The 22,459-nt window shown below is 54.2% G+C and overlaps 1 protein-coding gene across 1 annotated transcript in view; it reads left to right on the top strand.

Annotated features, from left to right (window-relative positions):
* Nucleotides 1-22,459, top strand: part of DENND1A (DENN domain containing 1A) — a 172,045-nt gene that overhangs the window by 60,915 nt on the left and 88,671 nt on the right. The window contains 2 exon segments of the mRNA XM_053282016.1: nt 775-824; nt 10,056-10,175. Coding sequence (XP_053137991.1) covers nt 775-824; nt 10,056-10,175 — 170 coding nt within the window.

Here is a 22,459-nt window from a genome sequence, read left to right as displayed (position 1 = left end):
CTTCGAGATTTTTATACTAGGCGGTATATAAATCCCATAAATAAATCAATAAATCTCCATGCTTCTTTTTAAAAGTAGTATTCAAAGGAAAGTGAGCATGCTGTCAGTTCATAAAGTCAGTTTCCGCTGGAGTTCCCTACATACCAAAGGGGTCTATCCCCTGCCCACAGCCTTTGTGGGTGACTCCTGGTATCATTCAGCAAAACGCTTGGCTGGGGAGCTTTTCCTGGAAAGCCAGCTTCTCCGGGCCCAGCCTCTCTGCAGAGTCATGTCGCTGCTGATGGTTCCCCCACAGGGTGGTGAGCAGGCCAGGGTGTGGGTCGCAGAGCCCTCCGAGGCTCTTTGGGGAAGTGTTTCCCATTGCGCGTGGCCCTCGTCCCTAGGAAGCCGGCGGAGGCGAGGAGGGGCTGCTGCCAGGCTGAAGCGTGGCCCGCTTGGGTGTGTGCTGGTCTCCATCTGGCCAGGCCGGAGCGGCTCCCTGGGGGGGTCGTGTGGGGGCTTGCGGGCCCAGCCGCCTCTTCTTTCCCGCTGGAGGTCTGCTGGAGGGCTCCTGTGGGGCTTGCCCATGTGTGGATCTCGGTTGATTTTTCATTTTTAATGAAGTTTGATCATGTTTATTATTTCACGTGATGGACTGCCTGGTCCCCCTTCCGTGTAATTGATAAAGCGCATTTCAAGTTGCAAGAGTGTGTTCTGTGGTTAATGCTAGATTTATTGCTCCCGTTAGATGTATAAATTGTCTCTCTCTTTTTCTCTCCCCTTCTCTCTCCACAGGAAATTCTACAGACTCTGACCAGGTTCTGCTTCCCGTTCCGTGTGGACAGGTAGGGTTAAATTTCTGAACTTTACAAGAAGGGAAAAAACAAACAACCTTCTGTCAATAAAACGGTTGCAGAAAATAAAGACCATACCATTCTTAATGCTCTGTCTGCCCGAATGTGATTTAAAGGACCCAAGTGTAAATTATAGTGGCAATATCCTTCTTCCGAAGGATTTTTATAGGCACCATCAAAAAGAAGTTTTAATTTCACCATGCATCGACAACAGTTGAATCCGTTTTCTTCTTGCTTCTGCTGGAGCTTTTAATGCCAAAGTTAAACTTTGCTTATTTAATAGTCACGCTTCTGTTGCTGACAATATGTCAAGGTCCCCCCCCCCCACTTTTTTGGCAGGTATTCATCAACTTAAGTGTGAGCTGTTGTAATCAGATAATTTGGAGCGGTGCCTTCTTGTATAATTAAGTTACGAAAATAAGTTGTGGTTAGCGTAGTAAAATGATCCTCTTTCTCTCACCCTGGTTAGCTCGATACCTGGATTTTGAATGGTGCTGAGGCAAAAGTAGCTTAGCAGGGAAATGCCCGACTAACAAGCAGAAGGTTGCCAGTTCGAATCCCCACTGGTACTATATCGGGCAGCAGCGATCGAGGAAGCTGCTGAAAGGCATCATCTCACACTGTGCGGGAGGAGGCAATGGTCAACCCCTCCTGGATTCTACCCAAGACAACCACAGGGCTAGTCTGTGGGCTCCAGGAGTCGAAATAGACTTGATGGCACCACTTTACCTCTAAGGCAGAATGGCTTAGAATACTGTCTATCTTTCCTAACCCTAACCGGCTCTTGGTCGATCTGGAATCATGTCTTCCGATTCCGGGGCTAATCACAACACTCACCAAGAAGGAAGGAGCAGATACTCCTCCCGTTCATCTGGTGGGCCACTGGGCGAAGCAGGATGCTGGACTAGATGGGGCCCGATCCAGCAGGGCTCTTCGGATGTTCTTACGTTCATGTCCTGAAGGCAGAGCTTCTGCTCCCTGGTCAATATTCACGGTGTGTGGAGCACTGCCCCGCTGTTCCAAGGCGCCTGCTTGCGTCAACTCCTTCGACTTGCAGAAGCTCACGTCAAGAACTATTTTTGACTGCAAGCTAAATCTGATCGTAATCACAATTACTCCAGAAACATGTTTTCCTCATTTCTGTGGAATTTGCATGGCATCTGCAGCACGGAAGGCTCCCCACCCCCTGAATAAATCACGTTTATTTGCAATTCATACCTTTATTTTCCTCTGAGCATTTGTTCACCTATCATTTTTACCCCACAGGCCAGACTGAATATGTATGCAGGGGATAAGTCAAAATGCTCTTTATACATATTTTTTTAAAAAACCTCCAACCCTAAAAAGCAAAATGAAACTCTTCTGGCATCAGGGCAAATGCAATGTGAGGGCAATTTAATACGAAGAGAATGTGTTTTGCCTTTGGTTTAGAAAAACCATCTGCATGAGGTGAGGTGTGTGTGTGTGTGTGTGGTTTTTTTAAAAAACCCTTCAGATTTGCTAGACTTCTGCAAGGCTGAATTTATCGGCCTTGCAGCCTCAGAACTGGACTTGATCCTTGGAAGAGGTGACACAGTAAAGAGTGCCTCTGACCACATCCAGAGTCCCACACCTCCAGGGCTCCTATGGCAGTGCGTGGGTCTTCCGGGGAAGTCTGAGACGGAGCACCTCTGCGTGTTAGAAATGAACCTCTGCATTCCTGACTTGCCCTTTCGGTGTGCTCGCTTCTGGCTGCGTCCCCCAGCTTTTTTAAAAAGTGACATTGGGAGGAGACAGGTTTTTGCAGGAGCTGGAGAAAGCTGCATGGCTGCTTGCAGACTGCAAAACCTGATTCTCCGTTTCAGTTGCCCCTTTGTGGCAGGGGCCCCCTGGAATCCCACACATGGGGGTCTGGAAAGGGTCTCGGCCAGCACTGACTGCTTCCACAGGCCTGGCCGGTGCAGGTCGGTTGATTGTGGGGTGCTTTCCCGCCCCCTTTGTCACGGAGTCTGGGACCCAGGGGCCTCAGGCATGTAACGCCGGTTCCAGCCTTGGGTTCCATGTCGGCACCTGCTCTCTGCTCACGGCACGAGGCCTGAGGTGGGGCTGGGCAGGGTGGGACAGTCCTGCCTTGGGCCAAGGGCTGGACCTGCCGGCCTCTCCCCCTTTCCGTCTCGTGATGCTTGGAATGCGGAGCTCTTTCTGGCTCCTTCTTGTAGCTTGGCGTTCATGCTGTCGTTCTGGCAGGCATGATCCAGGAATCGTCTTAGCTGGAATTTGGCAGGAACGCGTGTCCTTGTTGCTGGGAGGAGAGGGCATGGGTCTCCCAAGGGCTTGCCTCTCTCTCTCTCTCTGCCTTGCAGTGCCTTCCCTCCTTGGCATCCGGGGCTTCCCGCTGGCGGTTGGGTTGCCTGGGTTCCGGCCGTCCCTCTCTTTAGGGGTGGCCCAGCTGGGGCTCCTGCAGTCTTGCAGCTGTCCTGCCATTCATAAAACTGGGACAGCTGATGGCTGCGTGGATGAGCCAGGCAAGGGACTGGGGTGGGCTGATGGCACCCCTTCCCTGTGGCCTGGCTCTGTTTTCTAGCTGGTGGTGGCCAAGCCAGAGGGGGGGCCCTTGTGGGATGCCTGCAGCTCTCTCTCGGAGATGCTGCAGCCAGGGAGGGAACTTGGCACCTTCTGCAGGCAGGCAGGCAGGCAGGCAGGGGCTCTTCCCAGGGCGGGCCCATTCTCCCCGAAGGGGACTATCTTACAGTGCTTACAGATGTAGTCTCCCATCCAAATGCCATCCAGGGTGGAGCCTGCTTAGCAAAGGGGGCAATTCACACCTGCTGCCCCAGGACTTGCTCTCCTCCACGCCTTGGAAACAAACGTCCCTCCAGCCTGTCCCAGTTGGCCAGTGGGCGGCCCCAAGGAGCAAACCGTAGTCAAGACTGGCAGGGTCAGAAGGGAGGGAAGCTGGCCCCGGTGAGCAGCAGCTGGCCTGGCTGACTCCAGAAGAGCAAACGGGGCCCAGCTGCCCGGCCAGAGCCTGTCCAGCCTCTGCAACTCCGTCACCGGCACAGCCTGCTGGGCATCTCCCGGCTGCGGCTACTCCTTGTCTCTCTGGTGACCCCTGAGGCAAGGGCTTCTGCACCTGGGGCCAAAGAGGCTCTTGTTTTGTTTTTTGTTTTTACATTTTGCATCCCGCTCTTCCTCCAAGGAGCCCAGAGCGGTGTACTTACAGACTTGAGTTTCTCCTCACAACAACCCTGTGAAGTAGGTTGGGCTGAGAGAGAAGTAACTGGCCCGGAGTCACCCAGCAAGTCTCATGAGGCTGAATGGGGATTCAAACTCGGGTCTCCCCGGTCCTAGTCCAGCACTCTAACCACTAAACCACACTGGCTCCTCTTGTTGGAGGATCTGTGGCTCTGGCATGCTCCCTGCACAACTGCTTCTCATTCGCGTTGGTTGAGCTTGAAGGAAAGGTTTTTATCATTTCAAACCTTCAGTTTTAGAGTTTTTAGTGTGTTTTAAATTGTTTTAATTATGTTGATGTTTCAATGGTTTTATATTGTGAACTGCCCAGGGACTCCTTTTGTATGAGGCGGTATATAAATGTACTACATAAATAAGAAAGAAAGAAAGAGCAGCAAGCCTGTTTCCCCCTTTCTTGGGCATTTCCCGTTTCCTAGCCATCTGTGGCCAGGCTGTGGCCACGGTCCCCTTCCTTGTGGAGTTTCCATAAGCTCAGACTCTCCCCTTGGCCAGAAGAGATGGGCTTCCTTATTGCCAGGGCGCTAATTGTGACTGGCACGGTATTTGTCTCGCATCCTCTAACCTCCACCTTGTTGAAACGGAGGAGCTTCAGATCACCATAGTAACCTCGCATCAGCATCCGAGCTTCTTCTTCGCAGCCCAACTAGAGTAGCCACCGAGAGGATCTTTTCTCAGGCTGACGCCCGCTGCGGAGAGCCCGGCTCGCTCTCTTGGCCTTCCGTGTGGGGTGGGGGAGAGCAAACTGAATATCCTAATAATGCTGATACTAATAACAATGAGTACACTCAGTCTCCTCTTGCTTCTGGGCTCTTCCCCTTCTGCTTTCTTCATCACAACCGGGAAAAACCTGGAAGCCAGTTCGGTTCCTGCTTTCCTCACGAGGCCTCTTGGTGAGGAAGCCTCATGAGTTCATGGCCCTGGATGGGCCCAAGTTTGCAGAGGACTTCCAGCCGTGTTTACGTTTAGGCTAAATCCAGTTTTTTCATGACAGGTTTTCATCATGCGGGGACGGGGGGCGGGGGGAAGGATTGGCAGACTGGAATTGGAAAGGGGCCACCACATCCAGCCCCTTGCTGAGCGGTGGGGCAGTCTGCCCACCCGCCCCACCAACCACCCTTCGCAGCCCAGGTGTGCCGTGCATGGAGAAGCAGGTGCCCTGCAGTCCCCAGGGAGCCGCTCCAGACAAGAGTGCTTTGCAGTCCCCCGCGACTCCCTGCGTCCCTTCTCAACGACACTCCTGCGGAGTGCCGGCGGTTGCTCTGCCCACTTTACAGATGGGGACTGAGGCCAGCGGGAGGAGCTGCCCAGTGAGGAGTTCGTAGGGGGAGGATGGAGCCATTGCACAGACTTCCCAGCCCCAGCCTCCGCCCACCTACCCGTCCATTATTGTGGCAAAAGGAGGCTGCGGCTGGCCATCCCTTTGCAGCCTCTGGGTAGTGAGTTGCCCACAGCGGACCACTTTCTCAGCAGGCAAAAAGCCAGCCCAGTTTGGGAGAGGAGGAGGAGCACGCCCTTGGCCTGACTCCCGCCCCATACTGTCCTGAGGAAGCCTGTCGGAGCCAGGTCCCTCTCTGGCGCAGGGGGGCACCTGGCCCCCCAGCCAGAGTCAGACCGCCTTGTTCTGCTGCAGCGAGCCCAGGATCTCCGGGGGGAAACTCAAGCCTGCCATTTCCCCGGGAGGTTTTGTGCGTGGCGGTGGCAGCGTACAGAAGAACCTGGCCAAGCAGGAAGCAGCGTTCGAGGGCGGGTTGGTGCGCGCCTCCCTCGGCACCCTGCTTTGGCAATCCGTGCTTTAAGTGGTGGGTTCCGCGCATGCTGTAAAGCAGGCTGCTATTTACGAGAGAGGCATCCAGCTGCTAGCAGTAATATCTTTTACTAATTATAGTGTTGGGAAGGGAGCTTTGTGGCCCTGCTTTCAGCTTCTGGGGCTCTTCTCCCCCCTGCTCTGCTCCAGCTCCTTGCCAGGGCTGCCGTTTACAAAAGATGGGGGGGGGCTGGATCCTGTAGAGGGGAGCCCCTTGGCAAGGCAGGAGGGGGCTGGCATTGTTCGGCAATATTGCCGCATTGTTGGTGCTTCTTTGAAGAGGCAAATGAGCACTTAGGAGCAGAGTGGGGTCTGATCATGACTTCTGAAAAGGCCCAGATATGAACCCTGTCATCAAGATCACTCTTGGGCAGCGGGGAGGCACGCTGGAGTCATTGTGCCGACAGGAGAGACCCAACGAAGGCCTGTTTCAGCTGCTGCAGCCGCCTTGCAGGTGTACCTGTGCCGTGTGTGTGTGTGTGTCCCCTGCACTCCTATTTATTCCTTCCCCCCCCCAAAAAAATAATTAGCATCAGTGGAGCACATTGCAGAGTAGTTTGACCTGTAATAAACTTGGGGAAAATGCAACTGAACATGCTTGAAATAAAGGTCGTCTTAAAGCATTGAATATTAACTTAACCTGAACACCCAGCATTCCTCTGTGGCAAATTTTCCCCTTTAAATGAGTATGTTGGTTAACAAAAGCAACCCAAGCTCTAGTTCCCTCTCTGTTTCGTTAGCTAAGCAAAAGTTTTTCTCCTTATAGAATGGAAGGGTACCGTGTGGGTTTCCTGGGTGTGTTTTATTACAGAATCCACTTCGAACAATGTTCCCTAAATGGTATCTTTCTCCTGTAAAACACGCAGAGACATTGTCCTGTTTCAATACCATGCTAAGCCGTGCTTGAGTGTTTCAAGAAATAGCTTAAGGCTTGTGTGCCCCCCCCGCACCCTTTCTTTTTCTATGGGGCGGGGCGGGGGAGAGACTGCGATTGAGAGCGTCCACATTTGGTTTTGAATAAACCAGAGTCCCTTGTTACTCCTGAACGTGGGAAACTGCAATTTATTCTAACGACCGTTCGTTCAAACAAGCCAGGATCAAATTGTAGTTTCAGTTCCTGGTTGGTTGGAACTAGCCACAGTTTACAGGGTTTGGGCATGAGGGGAAACTGCAGTATATGCAAAACGAAAGTGGATGCTTTTCATCTCCTCTCCCTCTGTGCAGAGCGGAGGAGGAGGACTGAAGCCATGGTTTTGTATTGCATCTGAACAAATCCAGTCACATTTCACAAGTTAAAACTGCAGAGCTTGCACCTGTCATGCTTCCTAATGGCACAGCGGGGAAGTAACCTGTCTAGAGAGCAGGAGGCTGTTGGTTCGAATCCCCACTGGTGTGTTCCCCAGAATATGGGGAACTCCTATATCGGGCTGCAGCGATCTAGGAAGATGCTGAAAGGCATCATCATCATCTCATACTGCGCAGGAGGAGGCCATGGCCAACCCCTCCTGTATTCTGCCAAAGACAACCACAGGGCTCTTCTGTGGGTGCCAGGAGTTGACACTGACTCGACGGCACCACCTTTCCTTTCCTTCCTCTGTCATAATTGTCAGTGAGGTAAAAAACTCGGTTGCAGACATGAAGACAGTAGTTCAAGTATGGCATTTCCTGTTCTGTACCGAATTGTGGGCATCAGCCAGTTATTTAGGACCCATTTCCCCTCAGAGAGCGTCTTCGTGTGGCTGGATCGGACGTGATTTGACCACAGCAGCTGCATCTAAAGGCTTCTCGAGCCCGGTTGCTAGACTTGGGATTTTCCATTGGGCTGCTAACATTCTAGCCACTGTTAATCAGTGCAGAGTAGTAGTTCTGAGTCTCACTCACTGACACTCTCTCTTAAAAAGAGGACAGTACGATTCAGTCAGACCTACTAGGGGATGTTGGAGAATCTTGGGAAGAGAGTCGCTCCTAGACGGCAAGAACATTTGATTAGCTACACACATACACACACACACACGCCACTGGGGACTCAGTATGCTCCACAATTGGTCTTATGTTTGCCTGAAGGTATTTGGTTATAAATACTGTCTGACAAAGTCATTTTATAATTTCTTTATAGGCATGAAATGCATATCTTACCTTCCTATACCTGTAACCAAGTTAGATCAATAGAGGAGTGTTTCTTCGGGAAAACAAAGTATGCTCTTCTCTTCAAATCTGTTGTCATTCACATGCAGATTCATGCATATTTAACTGATTAAAACTCATACAGTTAACCATCTAAAGATTTCTTTAATCAGCAGGATATTTCCACCCAAATCTCTTCTGCTTTGGTCTTTTTCTCTCCACTTGGTCCAAATAATCATGAATCTCATCACAGAAGTTTTATATATGTATTTGTTGCACTTCTATACTGCCAAACACAAATGTCTTATGACAGTTTACAAGAGTAAAACAACAAACTCACAGTTAAAACCAAGCCATTAGAACAGTTAAAATAATTTGAAAATGGCAGTGATAACAGTAAAACCAACTTACAGTTGGTCAGAGGCTTGCTTAAATGGGTCTAAAGAGCTCTTTTATTTATTCTTTATTATACTTTTATACTGCCTGATATGTACATCTCTAGGCAGTGTACAGAGTTAAAATACAACAATGTAAAACAGAATAAAAACAGTTAAAATTCACAAGATAGCATATTCCAAAGCCCTGGGGTAGTTACAGAGAAGGCCTGGTCCCTGCTCGCCACCAAACAAGCCAGCAGAAACCGTAACCAGACCTCTCCAGATCATCTTAATAGATGGCAGAGTGCGTGACAAAGAAGACGCTTTCTTAAGTACTCCAGAGTACCCGAGCCGTTAAGGGCTTTATAACCAGCACTTTGTAGTCTGTCTGTCTGTCTGTCTATCAGACTTCTATACCACCCAAACTTTTGTCTCTGGGCAGTTAACATAAAACAATTAAAACACTGGCAGCCAGTGCAATTCTTTTAAAATTGGTGTTATATGGTCCCTTTGGGTTGTCCATTCTGTACCAGTTGTAGTTTCTGGACTATATACAAAGGCAGCTCCATGTAGAGTGCATTAAAGTAGTCAAGCCTAGAGGTTACCAGCATATGCACCACTGTTTTAAGTTCATATAAGTTTCCAGGCAAAATACAAGGTGCTTGTAATTACCTATAAAGCCCTAAACAGTTTAGGCCCTGGGTTTTTAAGAGAACATTGTCTTTGCCATGAGACTCATTGCCCATTGAGATCTTCTTGAGAGGTACGTCTACAGTTGCCACCGGCTTGTCTGGTGGCTACTCGGAGACGGGCCTTCTCCATTGCTGCCCCTGGGCTTTGGAATGTGCTTCCCGTTGAGGTAAGAGCCTCCCCATCTCTGGCAACTTCTAAAAAAGGCACTGAAGACACATTTGTTCACCCAGGCTTTTAATTAGATTTATAGTTTAAATACTTTTTATGTTGGATTTTAAATGATTTTAATGTTTGTTTATATGATTTTAATTGTAAACCACCCAGAGACCAAGTTTTGGGAGGTATAGATTTATTTATTTATATGCACCCCTTCGGAGTGGTTGATTTGCAAGGGCAGAGAGAGAGGGAGGAGATGATGATGAAGAAGAAGAAGCCCCCCTTCCTCAGCCCCACTTGCTCAGGTCTGCTGTGTTGCTTTCAGCGCTCCTTTGGGTAGGGCTGACACATGACGGCCACTTGGATGTTGGCGTCCTCGTGTCCTCTTATGAAGAAGGAGCAGCTCTTTCCCGGTACTCTGTCAGACTCATAGGCGCAGTTCTGATTTGTAAAATATATCCCAGGAGGAGGAGGCTGGATTTCGTGCTCCACCCCAGTGCAGAGGGTGGCGGCCATTGCTGGATGCTAAGTTGGCAAAGCGCACTCCGAGCAGTCTTTGGATTTACCCACGTTGGGCTTTAAGTCTGTGGCGTTTGGTGTGCTTGATGTGGTGGGCCCAGCCCGTGGCTGAATCGGGCCTTTGGGAGGCGGACTTCACACTTACCCCTCCTGCCCTCCCAGCCTCCTCTTGGGTGCCCCGAGTGTGATTTCTAGAAGAAGCTGTGCTGAGAGAGGAAGGGCTGCTCGTTCAGTGACTTGGTTTGTTTAGAGACTTGCCCCGCAGCAAGTGATGAGCAGCCCTCTAATGGATGCCTTTGTCCTCTTCCCTTCCAGCCTTACAGTGAGCCAAGTTGGCCAGAACTTCACTTTTGTGCTCACAGACATTGACAGCAAGCAGAGGTTTGGGTTCTGCCGCTTATCTTCTGGGGCCAAGACCTGCTTCTGCATCTTAAGGTAGGTCCGAACGCGACCCTTCCTCGCTCCGGGAAGCCATGTGGGTGTCCCGCTCCAGTTGCTTTTAATTAACTCTTCCCAGCCACCGAGAGCGTCTCTTTCCTATCAGTTTGCTGGGAAGTCGCTGCACTTCTGGAGGCCGCCTGTGCCAAGAATGTTCATGCACTCGGGGGGGGGGGGGCACTCTCAGCTCTCCCAAGAGCCGCGTTTTGCAATGTTGGCTCAGGGTTGCTGAGTGGACGTGAGAATCCCGGCCTCTTCCTTGGGATGGAACGGGAGGGCGAGGACCAGCGTGGGGCCAGCTGCTGCCTTGCCCTGGGCACAAACTGTCCTTGGGGGGCTTTGGGAGCAAGAGGAGCTGCTCCGTGGGGCTTGGCGCTTCTGCTGCTCCTCTCAGGGAAGCCGCAAGGCTGTTGAGGGGTGTGTGTGTGTACCAAGGCCACTGTCTTTGCTGCTGCTGCTCCTGTGGGAGGGTGGACCTTCCTCCCATCCCGTCCACACTTGCTCCGTCTGCAGTAGTACATAGGAACGTAGGAAGCTGCTGTAAGAAAACAGTACAGAGAAATCGCGGAAGGGGTTACGTGCCCCGTGTCTGAATACAAGTGCCTGAACAGCCTGTCCAAAGTGGGGAGAGAAGGGAGCTGCTTGGATCTTCCCAGGGAGGGGTTGTCCCCCAGCTGTAGGGCTGCACCCGAGATGGTCCTGCCTTCGGTGCCCACTAGCTGGCTTTCCAGGGGAGGCAGGTCTGAGAAGAGGGCCTCAGGCAGGCCTCCCAGCCCAGGCTGTCCCGTGGACAGGTTGAGCAGGCTGGTCCTCTCTCCCGGCCCTTCCTGTGTCCCTGCGCTGAGCCCTGGAGCCGAGTGGCTGAGCCTTGCAGAGCTCGCACACAACCCTCGGGGCAAAGCCCGATTTCACGCCCCGCCTTGTGAGAGGTCAGGCCATGAGGAGAAGATCCCCGCGGAAGCTTTTCACCTCAGCCAGTGCCTCTGCTTTCATTCAGAGAAGGGGCCCCATGGTGAATATATTTTATTGATGGCAATGCCTAGAAATTGGGTGCCTCTGGGAAGCAGGAGGAGGCCGGCCGCTGCAAGCCTGGGACTCCCTCCCTTCCGACGTCCAGGACTCTCCATTTCCAGTTGACCCAGGCCCAGCCACTTTTCACAGGGGCGCCAGTTGGCTCCTACGATTCCTGGGTGGCCTTTCAAATTATTTTTGATCTGAGTGCAGGTGGGAGCCCCTTCAAGGAACCCACATTCCCACGTGGTCTTGGGGAGCATGCATGGCCCCAGAGCTGGATGCCTTCCAAAGGGGCAGAGCTGAGCTGAGTCTCCAAGGGGAAGGTGTGCCATACAGCCATGGCCTCTGCTGAGGATTTGCCGGCTCAAGGTGCCGCTGCTCATGTTTGCTCTCCAGAAGGAGCTGGTGGAAGGCTTCCCTAAGCCCGTTTTGGAGGTCAATCGGATTGTTTTGCTTACAATGCTGCATTTGTAACTGTGGTGAAACACTCAGATGCCCCAATGTTCTGTCTTTCCCTGGAGGGCTCCTTCTCCTGCATCTTGAAGTTGTTCTGTGATTTGTTTAAGGGCCATGTGTGAATTACAGCTCTCTTCCTGGCTGGATTTGGGAGGGTGTTTGCTCTGCTTTTCTGACAGCAGAGGGTGCAGGAGAGCCCTGAATGCCTCACTAGGTTGCCGCCTCTTCTTCTTCTTCTTGGTCCTGTCTTTGGAAAGCGCTGGACGATGCAAAACATTTCTAGAAGTCTGCCCAACCGTAATGCTTTCATGATCATTTATAAGAGCAGACATCCCAGCAACAGGGCTGCTGAAAACTGGCACCAGCTCGGCACTGCTGTGCATTTTGTTTGTACACCACTGAATGGGCCATGTTCTCGTGGCACTTGATATATTTCAACAGTAATTCCACAATCCTTTCTTCCTAATGTCCTGGTACAGAATATTTGCAAAGGGAGTGCTCCTTTTTGTTTTGCATCTTCCTGAAAAGGCATCCCACTTTAAAGGAATCCCATACCCCAATGAGCAGTGGGCTACATTTCTGTTCCCTCCTTGTTCGCCTTGGCTCTTGCCGTGTCAGCCACTTTTACGGAAGCACTGGGGATGCATCAGGTGCCCCCCGAGTGGCGGGGCCAAGCTTTGAAGAAGTGCATGCGAAGTCTTACATGACTCCTCGCTTGCCTTTTGGTGCCCTCGGCTGCCGCTTGCTCGCTTCTGGCCCCTTGTAGTGGGCGGGGAACTTGCCTTCTCCTCTCGTCAGGACAGCTTGGCTGGCTCAGACCAAAGGTCCACGCCGTCCGACATTGTCTCTGGCAGGGGCATGGCGGATGTCTCTAGAAGCCTGCAGGCAGGGCCTCCTCGTGTGCAGCAGGCGCCCTCTGCTGCTTGCCCCCATCCGTCCCCACTTGCAGGCTTCCGACGGAGCCTGCCTCTCAGGAGATTCCGTGTCCAGCTCTTAGGGGCCATTGGAGACGGCCTCTGTGCCTCTCTCCCCTCCTCTTTTTGTCTTAGCCCCCTTTTTAGAGCAGTCTCAGCCAAGGGACCTTTTTTGTATAGGGCGGGATACAAATGTGCTGAATAAAATAAATACAATAAAATATGCCCCTGTTCTGTTGACTTGAGTTGACTGTAGTGTGTGTGGTGTGTGAAGAAAACTCTTCCATTTTGACTCTTGGTCCGTTTCAGTGGGTGACCCTCGAGTTCTTTCTGCCTTCCACCAATTCCACACTCCGGTGAACCTCCACCGCGTCTCCTCCGCAGTCATTCTTTCCCCTGAATTCAAGCCTCTCCGGCCCCCACGAGCTGCTTTTGGCAGGGAAAGTGCTCCAGCTCCCCCCTCCTCTTCCCTCTCACTCTCCTGACGAAGAGGGAGAGTTGAGCGTTTTGGAATGGCCGGGGCTGGAGGCAATGCGGACTCTTGCAGTACACTCCGTCTGGCTGGGGCTGGGGAGCTGGAGGGCTTGCGTGGGGCTGGCAGTGGGTGCTACTCTAGAAGGTAGTTTGGGGAGGGGTGTGCGGTCTGCCCAGTGCTCCAGCATCTTGAATAAATCCCAGAGCCCAGCAGCCCCCCTCCTGGAGGTGTTTGTGGTGGGAATCGGGCTCCCCCCACCCGTCCCCGGGCCCCAGCAGAGTTGCGCTTTTGACCTGCAACGTGAGCTTGGAAGGCTCATAAACATGGCAGCCGTTGGGTGCTCTTCTGCAGCCAGGGAGAGCAAACCCTCGTGAGGAATAACAGTTAGGATTATTGATTGCATGGTGAGCACGCTGGATTTGCTGGGCGCTCAGGAGACACTCTATGACTAGAGCCAGGCTTTTTGCTTGTCTTTGCCGTAGGTCTGCACCAACTGGGTCATACAAAGAAGCAAGAGTGTCTAGACAAGCAGGTTTTGCTCCTGCTCACTTTGGGTCTGGTTCAGCCACGGCTCTCTCAGCTCAGAGCCAGCTCTGGGCACGGTAATCCAGCAAGGAGGAGCCGTGGAGGTCTTCCTTGCTCCGCCTCCTTCCCCATCCATACAAGGCCTAGGGCCACTTGTCCATTCTGCCTTCTGGCTTCCTCCCCCCAAACTTTTTATTTTATTTATCTTTGGAAATGTTTCTGGTGTTTGCTAGAGAGATTCCCAGCGATTGCTGCAAGGCACTGATCAGTCACCAAGACCGGTGGGGGAATCTGTGGTGAAACGGAGGCGAAGCGGAACAAGCAGACATCAAGCCGTAACCATTTTTGTTTTGATTATTCCTCCTTGAAGGGCTGCGTTTGTGGGAGAGGCAGCTCTGCAGTGTTTGAGGCGTGAAGCCAAAAGGGCATCTGCAGGCGCTGTATTCAAATGCCGACGCAGACTTTGAAAAGAGACGGGGATGTCTCATGTAAATGAAAGGAAATAAACTTTCCAAAATGGGCGTTTGGATGCGCTGCCATCTTGGCCCGGGATTTCTGTTTGCTTGATCTGTGGCGGGAAATCAAAGGCAGCCTTTAGAAAGAGAGAAGATGGCGGGTGGAGGGAGCTGATATCAACCAAGCAGAATTGTAAATCTAGGGCGGGGGGGCGGGGGCACAGTTCCCGATTTTATCCACCAATTGCAGAAAATGCCCTCTGAGCCATCAAGGTTTGGTTTAGAATCCATCGCTGTGCTCAATGCAAAAGTAATATTTGTTAACCAATTCCAAGTTCAAGGGATAATTTATGTGTTTTAATCCATGCTGTTTCTGAGCGAGCGCCTCTGAAGTCAACTTCTCGGAGTTCTGTGTGTGCTCTGAATTATTCTGCAGCCCATTTATTCAGCCTAGCGTTTTCAGCTGAGGCTTTATGCGTTTCTAATAGCGAGCCAGACAAATGTTGCCCAGAATGCCCCCATAGGCAGGGTTGATCTTGGAGTGGGTGGAGGAGGAACTGAAAAGATAGCTGGTTGGAGAAGCTGATTCATCTCCCCCCCCCGCCCCCCCACCAAACAAACCAACAAACCCGAACAAACCAGCTTTCCTTGATCTCGGTTTCTAAAAAGCAGATCCATGCATTTATGACTCTCTCTGTGGATAGCAAACTTTTTATTTGGTTTTCTGTGTAATACATCTCCTGTATATTCCCTACTCTCTTTTTTCTGAATGGACAGATATTTCATATTTTGCCCTTAGCTCTCCTGTGGAGGTGGTGGGGGTGGGTAGAGCCCAGATAGAGATTTCTGGGGAATGGGAAGTTTGACTCTGCTCCCTCTCTTGCTCAAGTCAGAAGCTGCTCTGCCGGACTCCCTGGCTTCTGCTAGAAATATGTCAGTATTGATGTGCTACTTTTCAACCGAAGTTCTCAAAGCTTCGACTGCATGGGCAGCAGCAGTTCTGTCCTTTCCCAAGACCTGATTGTGCATTTAGCAACAGCTGGTTCAGGGCGTCCATATTTTGCATTTATGCCAGTGATGGAGACACATTTAGAGTTAAAGGGGGAGCCTAGTGTGCTTGAAAAATGACCCCTGGTCTTCATGGGGAAGCCACCCTTTGAGTTGGAAGCTCTGCTTTTTCTTAACTGTGTGAGGACAGACTTCAGTTAGTTCTCTGCTCATGGTCAGAGGCACTCTTTGCATGGCCTGGATCCGTCCTGAATGCACAATACGTCTTGGCTAAATTTAGGACCAGGATAGGGCTTCGGAACAGAAGCTGTGATTTGAACGCAAAATGGGAACACCCATTGCAAACGAAACGCGCAGCTCTGCAAAGTCCCGGCCAGCGGAGGGCGGGATAAATCTGCCTCTCGAAGGTGCCGCTCTGCACGAGGGCCCAGTGGCTGGAAGGCAGCTTAGCGAGCGGGTCCTTGCAGAGTCATCGGAAGCCTTGCCTCGGTGCGGTCTGCTGCACTCCCGGGTCCTTTTTTGCCCGTTTAATCTCGGAGAGAGCATCGGAGTAGTGATCAGGGGCCTCTGTTCTGGGGGGAAACCGTGAACTATTTTTGAGTAGAAGCATGTGGAAGGATCAGGAATATCTTGAGGGATTACAGGGGGGAGAATTCCAAGTTTCGAGGACTTACAGCTTGTACTTGGAGCAGGTTCTGCTGGGAAGAGATGCGAGTGAGCGTGACCTGTGACCTCCAGCGCTGTGGACATGGCTGGCAGCCAGGCACTGGCCACAGAACGCCTTTGTCTGGCGCATTCAGGGCTCCTTGAACACTCCCCGGCCGAGCACGTTGCCAGCTCAAAGGCAGGGAAGCAGAGCCCCCGTTTTTCCCATGCTTGGGAAGCGGCAGCGGGCGCCCCTTCGCCAGCAAGGCTCTCTCAATAGGACTCCGTGGCCCAAACACGATCGGAACTGACAGCTTCCGGGCTCCGGCTTGCCAGCTGGCTGGGCACCCAGGCCCAGGGGAGCAAGCCGCATGGGGGCCCCCGGCCCACTGGCTGGTGCGTCGGCGGAGGGAGCGGAACTGGCCAGCCCCGAGGTGCCTCTCAGCTCAAGGGCAGGTGGGGGAAACGCGCTTGGGTTGCTTCAAAGGCTTGGAGGCTTCAGGAACAACAACTCACTCTTGAGCCGGGTCACAGCTGTTTCCAATTGCCCCGAGAGCAGCAGACGGCTGGCGTCCACTCGCCCCTTTGCCCTCGGTGCCCCCACATGCTGGTTTGTTCTCCCTCTCCCCCCCCCAAAAGAAAGTCCCCGTTTGTACTGCAGGCAAAGACGGACACCAGCAACTGCACTCCTTGGAGAGCCCTTGTGGCGCGGGGGGGGGGCAAGCCTTGGCTCGGCTCGGCTCCAGGCAAGCCTGGCTTGTTTTTCCCTGGAAGGAAAGAGGCGCTGCCGTTCGGTCTGCTTTGCCCACAAGGCGGGCAGCCGCTTCCAGGCCTGGGGAAATATCCCGGGCCGCTGGGCTCCTCCGGATCGGAGGCTGCCTTGTGGAAATGCCACCCTGGACGTCTCCCTCTGTTTTGCCGGCCCTGCCTTGCTTTCCATTGGGGGCCGCTCCAAGGAAGGGGAGGCAGCTCCTCGTGACGCCGCTCGGGTGTCCACGCTCCACAAGGGCCGGTGTGGCAAGCAGGGGCCTTCCTCAGGGCGGCAGGTCCTTCCGGAGAGCGGAGCCCTCTCTGGGCCCAACTGCAGCCCCGGGAGAAACGGCTGACCTGGCCCCCCGGAGGCAAGCAGCGGAGAACTCCCCCCTCGGACTGGAGGGTTGCACTTGTGGGGGCCTCCCTTGCCGGAGTCTGGAGGGGGTTAGGGTTAGGGTTAGGGTCTCTCTCTCCCCCTCGCAGGGCGGGCTGTGCTCCCTCTCGCCGGTCTCCTGACGGTCGGCCGCCTCCATGGTGGGGAAGCGGCCGGCCTGGAAGGAAACAAATGGAATCCCTTCCAAAGAAAACCCCATTTCAGCCAGATGTGTTGGGCAAGTTACACAGCCAGAGTCTCTCCGTGCTCTGTGCGGTGCTGCTGGAGTGGCCGTGTGTGGTTTATTTGTGTGTGTGGGAGAATATGGCGTAAGCCACTGCGGTTGCCTTAAGCTCTTGTTGGTTACAGTCCCCTGCCGCCCACAATCTGCCTGTGTTGGAGGCCAGGCTGCAGGGGGTTTCACGCAGGAGAACCGGCCCGTCCCCCTCCCCACACGAGGTGGTCTTCCTGGTGCGCCATCTCCACGTGTGCTCCCTCTCTGCCCCATGCCGTGGAGGGCTGCTGCTGCTGCTGCTGCTGCTGGGGGCTCTGCCTCTGTGAGGCTGAGGCAGCTCCATCTCTCGGGGGGTGGGTCCTCGGCAGGAGAGGGTTGGCCCGGGGGGGGGGTGGTGGGGTGCTCGTGGCCGCCAGGCTCTTCTTCCGAGGGAAGAGAGCCGACTTGCTGGGAATGGCTTCCTCCCTGGCCAGCTGGGTGAGCTTTCCCAGCCTCACCAAGGGATGCCCGAGGGTGGAGCCGGACCAGGACCTGCCTTGCCCCACGAGCCCCCAGAGGCCCCCCCTTCTCCGGCTCCCTTCCAGGGCAGCAGAGCTCTGCCTGCACGCCAGGGTTGCTGCCTGGTCCCTCCCGTGGTGCCCAGGCAGGGCTGCCCCTGGCCTGTCAGGCTTGGCTGGCGAGCTGCGCACAGGAGGCTGAAAGATTAGCCGCCAGCCCTGCGAGCTGGCCTGGAAGCCAAGGGAACCCGAGGCCCACCGGGGAGGTGCCATGGCAACCCAGCACAGGCTCCGCTGCACTCTGGAAAGGGCACCATGTGGCTCCCGCTGCCAGAATCCCTCTGGAGACGGAGCTCTCGTCTTCCCCCTGGGACCCCCACCCCCGCAAGAGCCTCCTTGGCCAGCTCCTCCGCTCGGCTTGCGTTGGAAGCTTGGGCAGAGTCACGGAGGACAGGGCCGGCCCTGGCTACTAGCCGGAGGGCGCTAGGCCACCTCCAGCCTCAGAGGCCTCTCCATCCCAGTGGCAGGGGAGCCGGAGAGAGGGCGTGCCCTCCCCTCCTGCCTGTGGGCTGCTCGGGGGCATCCAGTGGGCGAGAGAGGCCTTCTTGGGCCTGATCCAGCAAGGCTCTTCTTATGTGAAAGCTTCCCCAGGCAGGAGTTGGCGTTCTGTGGAAGCGATCAGTTGGCAGGCTGCTGTTTCCTGGCTCCCAGAGGCTCCTAGCCAGCCCTTCTGGCCATCCGGCTGAGCTCCGGGGGCTCCCCTTTCCTCTTAGCTGGCCCTCATGGCGGCTGCGGCTGCATCTTCCCCTTTCCTGGCTTGGGTTGCCGGCAGACATTTGCCTTCTGCTCAAACCGCCGTCAGGAGTGGGGACTCAGCTCCTGCCCTGGCAATCGGCCATGCCGTGGCTCCTGCCGCCAAAGGGACGGCCGGGAGTTGTTGACAGAAGGAGCCCATCGATTCTCCCTCTTCCTGCGGAAGCATTCAAGCAACAAGACCGGCACAGTCTGCTTGGCACAGTAGCCACTCTCCGCTGGCCCCTTGCCCTCCCACTGCTCAGCAGGGCAAAGGCTGTGCCAGACCTCCGACTGGAGCCTGCAAATCTGCTGCTTGTTAGCCCGGGGGCTCTTTGGCACCATTCTGCAGCCAACGGAGTGAGTTGCAATCCGTTGGCCTTAATGGCTTCCATCTGGCCAGCAATGACCTCTCCAGGCAAACGCAAAGCAGGGCTCGCAGGAGCAGGAGCAGGAGGGCCGGGGCGCAGAGAACGCCTCTGGGTCTCACTCTAGAACCCAGAGAGACGGCGGGCTGCCCTGGGCGCTGGAGAGAAACGGGAGCAGGGCTGGTGGCCTTCTTGTTCCAGCTAGGCAGCAGGAGAGTGGCTTGCCCAGCCACCAGCTGGTCAGGGACTCTCGGGCTGGGGCGGGGTCTCCAGGTCCGCAGCCTGAGGGTGCTTCTGGACCCGGCGCTGTCCCTGGAGGCACGGGTGTGTGTGTGTGTGTGTGCGCGCGCGCGCTTGCACGCAGGGGTGCCTTCTACCAGCTATGGCTGGTGTGCCAGCTGCGGCCCTACTTGGGGAAGTCGGAGCTGACCTCAGTCACTGATGCTTAGGTAACATCCAGATTGGACTACTGCCATGTGCTCTGCGTGGGGCTGCCCTTGAAGATGCTTCAGCTGGTCCAGAATGTGGCTGCCAGTCGCTTCACAAGGGCTGCACCCATCCTGCGGCAGCTTCACCGGTTCCTGGTCTGCTTCTGGGCTAGGTTCAAGGTGTTGGTCTTGACTTTGAAAGCCCTACATGGTGTGGGGCCGAGAGCCCTGTTTCGCCACATTCCCCCCTAAGAACCTGCCAGGGCCCTCCATTTGACCTCTCAGGCCCTGCTCATGGCCCGGCCACTAACGGCCACCCAACTGGCAGGGACTAGAGGCTTTTCGGTTGTGGCCCCTCGTCTTTGGAACACCCGGCTTTTCTGTCCTCCCTCCCTCGGGGTCTTTGAGGAAGTGTTGAAGACCCACCTTTTTGGAGAGGCCTTTCCACATTTTAGTGGAAACTGTGTCTGGTGGGTTTTTTTTAACCTCTCTTACCTCTTAACTCACCCCACCCTCAGCCCATCACTTCTCTCCCTTTCCGGACCAGTTCTTGCTCTCCCCATATTTCCACAGCAAGCCTGAGACACCCCTGCCCCTCTCTCTGCAGCAGGGAGGGAGCTCTCAGGATGCCCTGCAGCCCACAGACACCCATCCTCGGAGGGCTCGTCCCGACTGCCTTCTGAAGAGGCTGTTCTCTCGCGGCTGGTTTCCGTCTCCAGGCTTCTTGTACAACAAACGCCAAAGCTGTGCCAGGTTGGGGAGAAAAAGCTCAGTATTGCTGACTGCCGGTGCCGCCGCCTCCTCCTCCTCCTCCTCAGTGGGCAAAATTCATTGTGTTTGGCATCACTGTGTGTTCCCAGGACTGTCCTGGCCATTCCTTGACTGATGGGATCTAATTTTCCTTGCTTGCCTGCTTTCCAGTCTTTGGCATGCAATCTCCTAGCTGTCCAAACCATTTCTTTTCTTGTATAAGGCGGCAAAAATCAGGGAGGTAAACCAGACACAAACCCAAACCTGGTTCAGGGTGGATGTTTCCCCCCAGCTGTACCCGAACCAAAAAGCTTTTTGGTTAGCTTGGACGGAAAGTTAACCCCTTATTTGGAAAGCAAATAAGCCGCTCCGTAATCGGGCACAGCCTTCAGCTTGGAGGAGTTATGTCTTATTTTCCTGTTTTTGTTCTGTTTGGATTTTGTTTGTAAAAACCTTCACTAGCAATTCGAAAACAAAGGAAAAGAAGTTTCCTCAAGTTAAATACTGTAGTGATTGATTGTATTAACGTTTACGTTGCAAGCAGAAACGGTTGGTCGTTGTCGTCTTTTTCATGAGATGTATCTAAACCAGTTCCAAACGGGTCCAGGTGTCTCGGGACTAAGCCACTTCTTAAAGTTTAGTGTCTGAACCAAAGCATTAAACAAATAAAATAAAATGCTGGAGCCCAATCCCAGTTGTTCATGGTTCAGCCCCCAAAGAGGGGGTGAGCTCATGCTGAGGAATGGCTCCCTGGGCCTGACGGGCAACAACTGCCGTGAAATCCTCTGAGCTGAAATCCAGCCCCCTTCTGCCTCCCTCGCTGGGCACCCAGTGTCCCCGCTGGCTGACTCTTCGGAGGAGCTCTAGCTTCGGTGCAAACTGAGTGCTCCTCTACTGCATGCACAGATCTCTTTTTACTCTAGAAGGAAGTATTTTTTTTAAAAAATAAACCAGGGACAAGTGACTTAAAGAACAATTTTGGGAGATGTTTCTGAAAGGAGTGTGGCCGAAGGACGCTCTCTCAATCTGCCTCGGGATGGAATTAGCCAACCAAAGTTTTAGGAGCTGCCCAAACAGAAGCACCAGTGAGCCGGGACTGTGCTTTATTGACCAGCCACTCCTTCTCCTCCCATTCATTAATTAGGCCTTCCTAAGGCACCTTCCTAGTTGCCAAGCAACCGTAACAGTAGTCGTTAAATCCTGCCACTTTTTATTAACCCTTTGGCCCTGGGTGGGTTGGGAGCTCCTCTCTTAGCACTAATGCAAAATGCATTAGCCCCCCACCTTGGGGGAAACCCAAATCCCCGGCATCAAAGAGGAGGAGGAGGAGGAGGAGGAGGAGGAGGAGGAGGAGGTGGTGGTGTGTGGGGAGATGCAGCTGAAGGGCAGGACGGGGAAGATTTCCTCTCCTTTCAGGAGTTGGTCACTTCAGTTTAGGCTCTCGCCAGGGCTCCAGAAGGCAGCTGTCAGGGGCCCGGCGCTCTCGACTCTGCTGACAGACGCACACAACCTCCAGGCGGGGAGATTAGAAGGCAACTTCCTCCTTCCGAAAACAACAAGAGCTAGCTGGAGCCCTGGGGACCCAGGCGGATAATTGGAGGTGGGCGGAGGCGTGAGAGGAGGCGAGCCACATGTGCCACCACCACCACCACCACCCGCCCCCCTCTGCCTGCCTCTGGGCACGCTTGCTTCCCTCCTGGGTTGCCTGGAGCCAGTGCCATGGCCTGGAAGAAGCTGCCCCAGACAGAGCCGTGTGGTGGTGGGGGGGGGGGCAGGAGGGCTTTTGTCTGGGTGGGAAGGGTTGGGCGCTCAGAGGGAGGCACAGAAGGGGCCCCATGCATGGGAGCCTTGTCCCACGCGGTTGAGGACGCTCCCTTCGCTACACTGGCTCTCCCATCCTCAACGGAAGCAAAGGCGACCTGCCGAGAAGGCGTCCACCGGGTCTGATGCACTTCCGTGGAAGGGTTGATTGACAGCACAGCGCAAGCGAGGGAGGCTTCTGGAAGAACCCACTTCACAGTTCGATTTCCTGAGGATGGGGCGGAGGAGAGGGTCCCACCTGCCGGGTGGCTCTTTCACCCGCTTCCACTTTTCCGAGACCTCTGAGCAGAGAAAAACCCGATTCTGTGGTTTAACAGATCTCGGCCCTCTCTCGGCCCAGGTACCGATGCTTCTTCTAAGGACTGAGTCTCTCGTTTGGGTGCAGCAGCCAAGCGTGGGAAGAGAAGCGCCGTGCATGGCCTGTCTTGGAAGTCCAGGTTGCTGGGCATGGTCCAAGCATCCCTCCCGGGGCCAGCCGTGGACGTGGCCCTGATGTCACTCCTGACTCTTCCCATCCGGAATATCCGGGGGCGGCTCCTCCCCTCTTCCCGTGGGAGCTGGTGGGGGCTTCCTGGCCAGATCCCGCCCCCCCCCCATTGCCATCCAGCTCTGAGTGCATCCTTCACCCCCATAGCTGGCGCTTGAGTCAGTCTCTGGAAACTGAGATGGGTTTTTGCATGCTCCCTTTGTGGTTCTGGAGGCGGAGGAGGAGGAGGGCAGGCAGCAGCAGCAACCTCAACATGGTGTCTTGTTGGGAACACCTTCCCATCAC

This window comes from Hemicordylus capensis, chromosome 17 (assembly GCF_027244095.1).
Source record: "Hemicordylus capensis ecotype Gifberg chromosome 17, rHemCap1.1.pri, whole genome shotgun sequence".
NCBI lineage: Eukaryota > Metazoa > Chordata > Lepidosauria > Squamata > Cordylidae > Hemicordylus > Hemicordylus capensis.
Note: the sequence above shows the minus strand (reverse complement) of the source record. Positions and strands in the feature narration are given on the sequence as shown.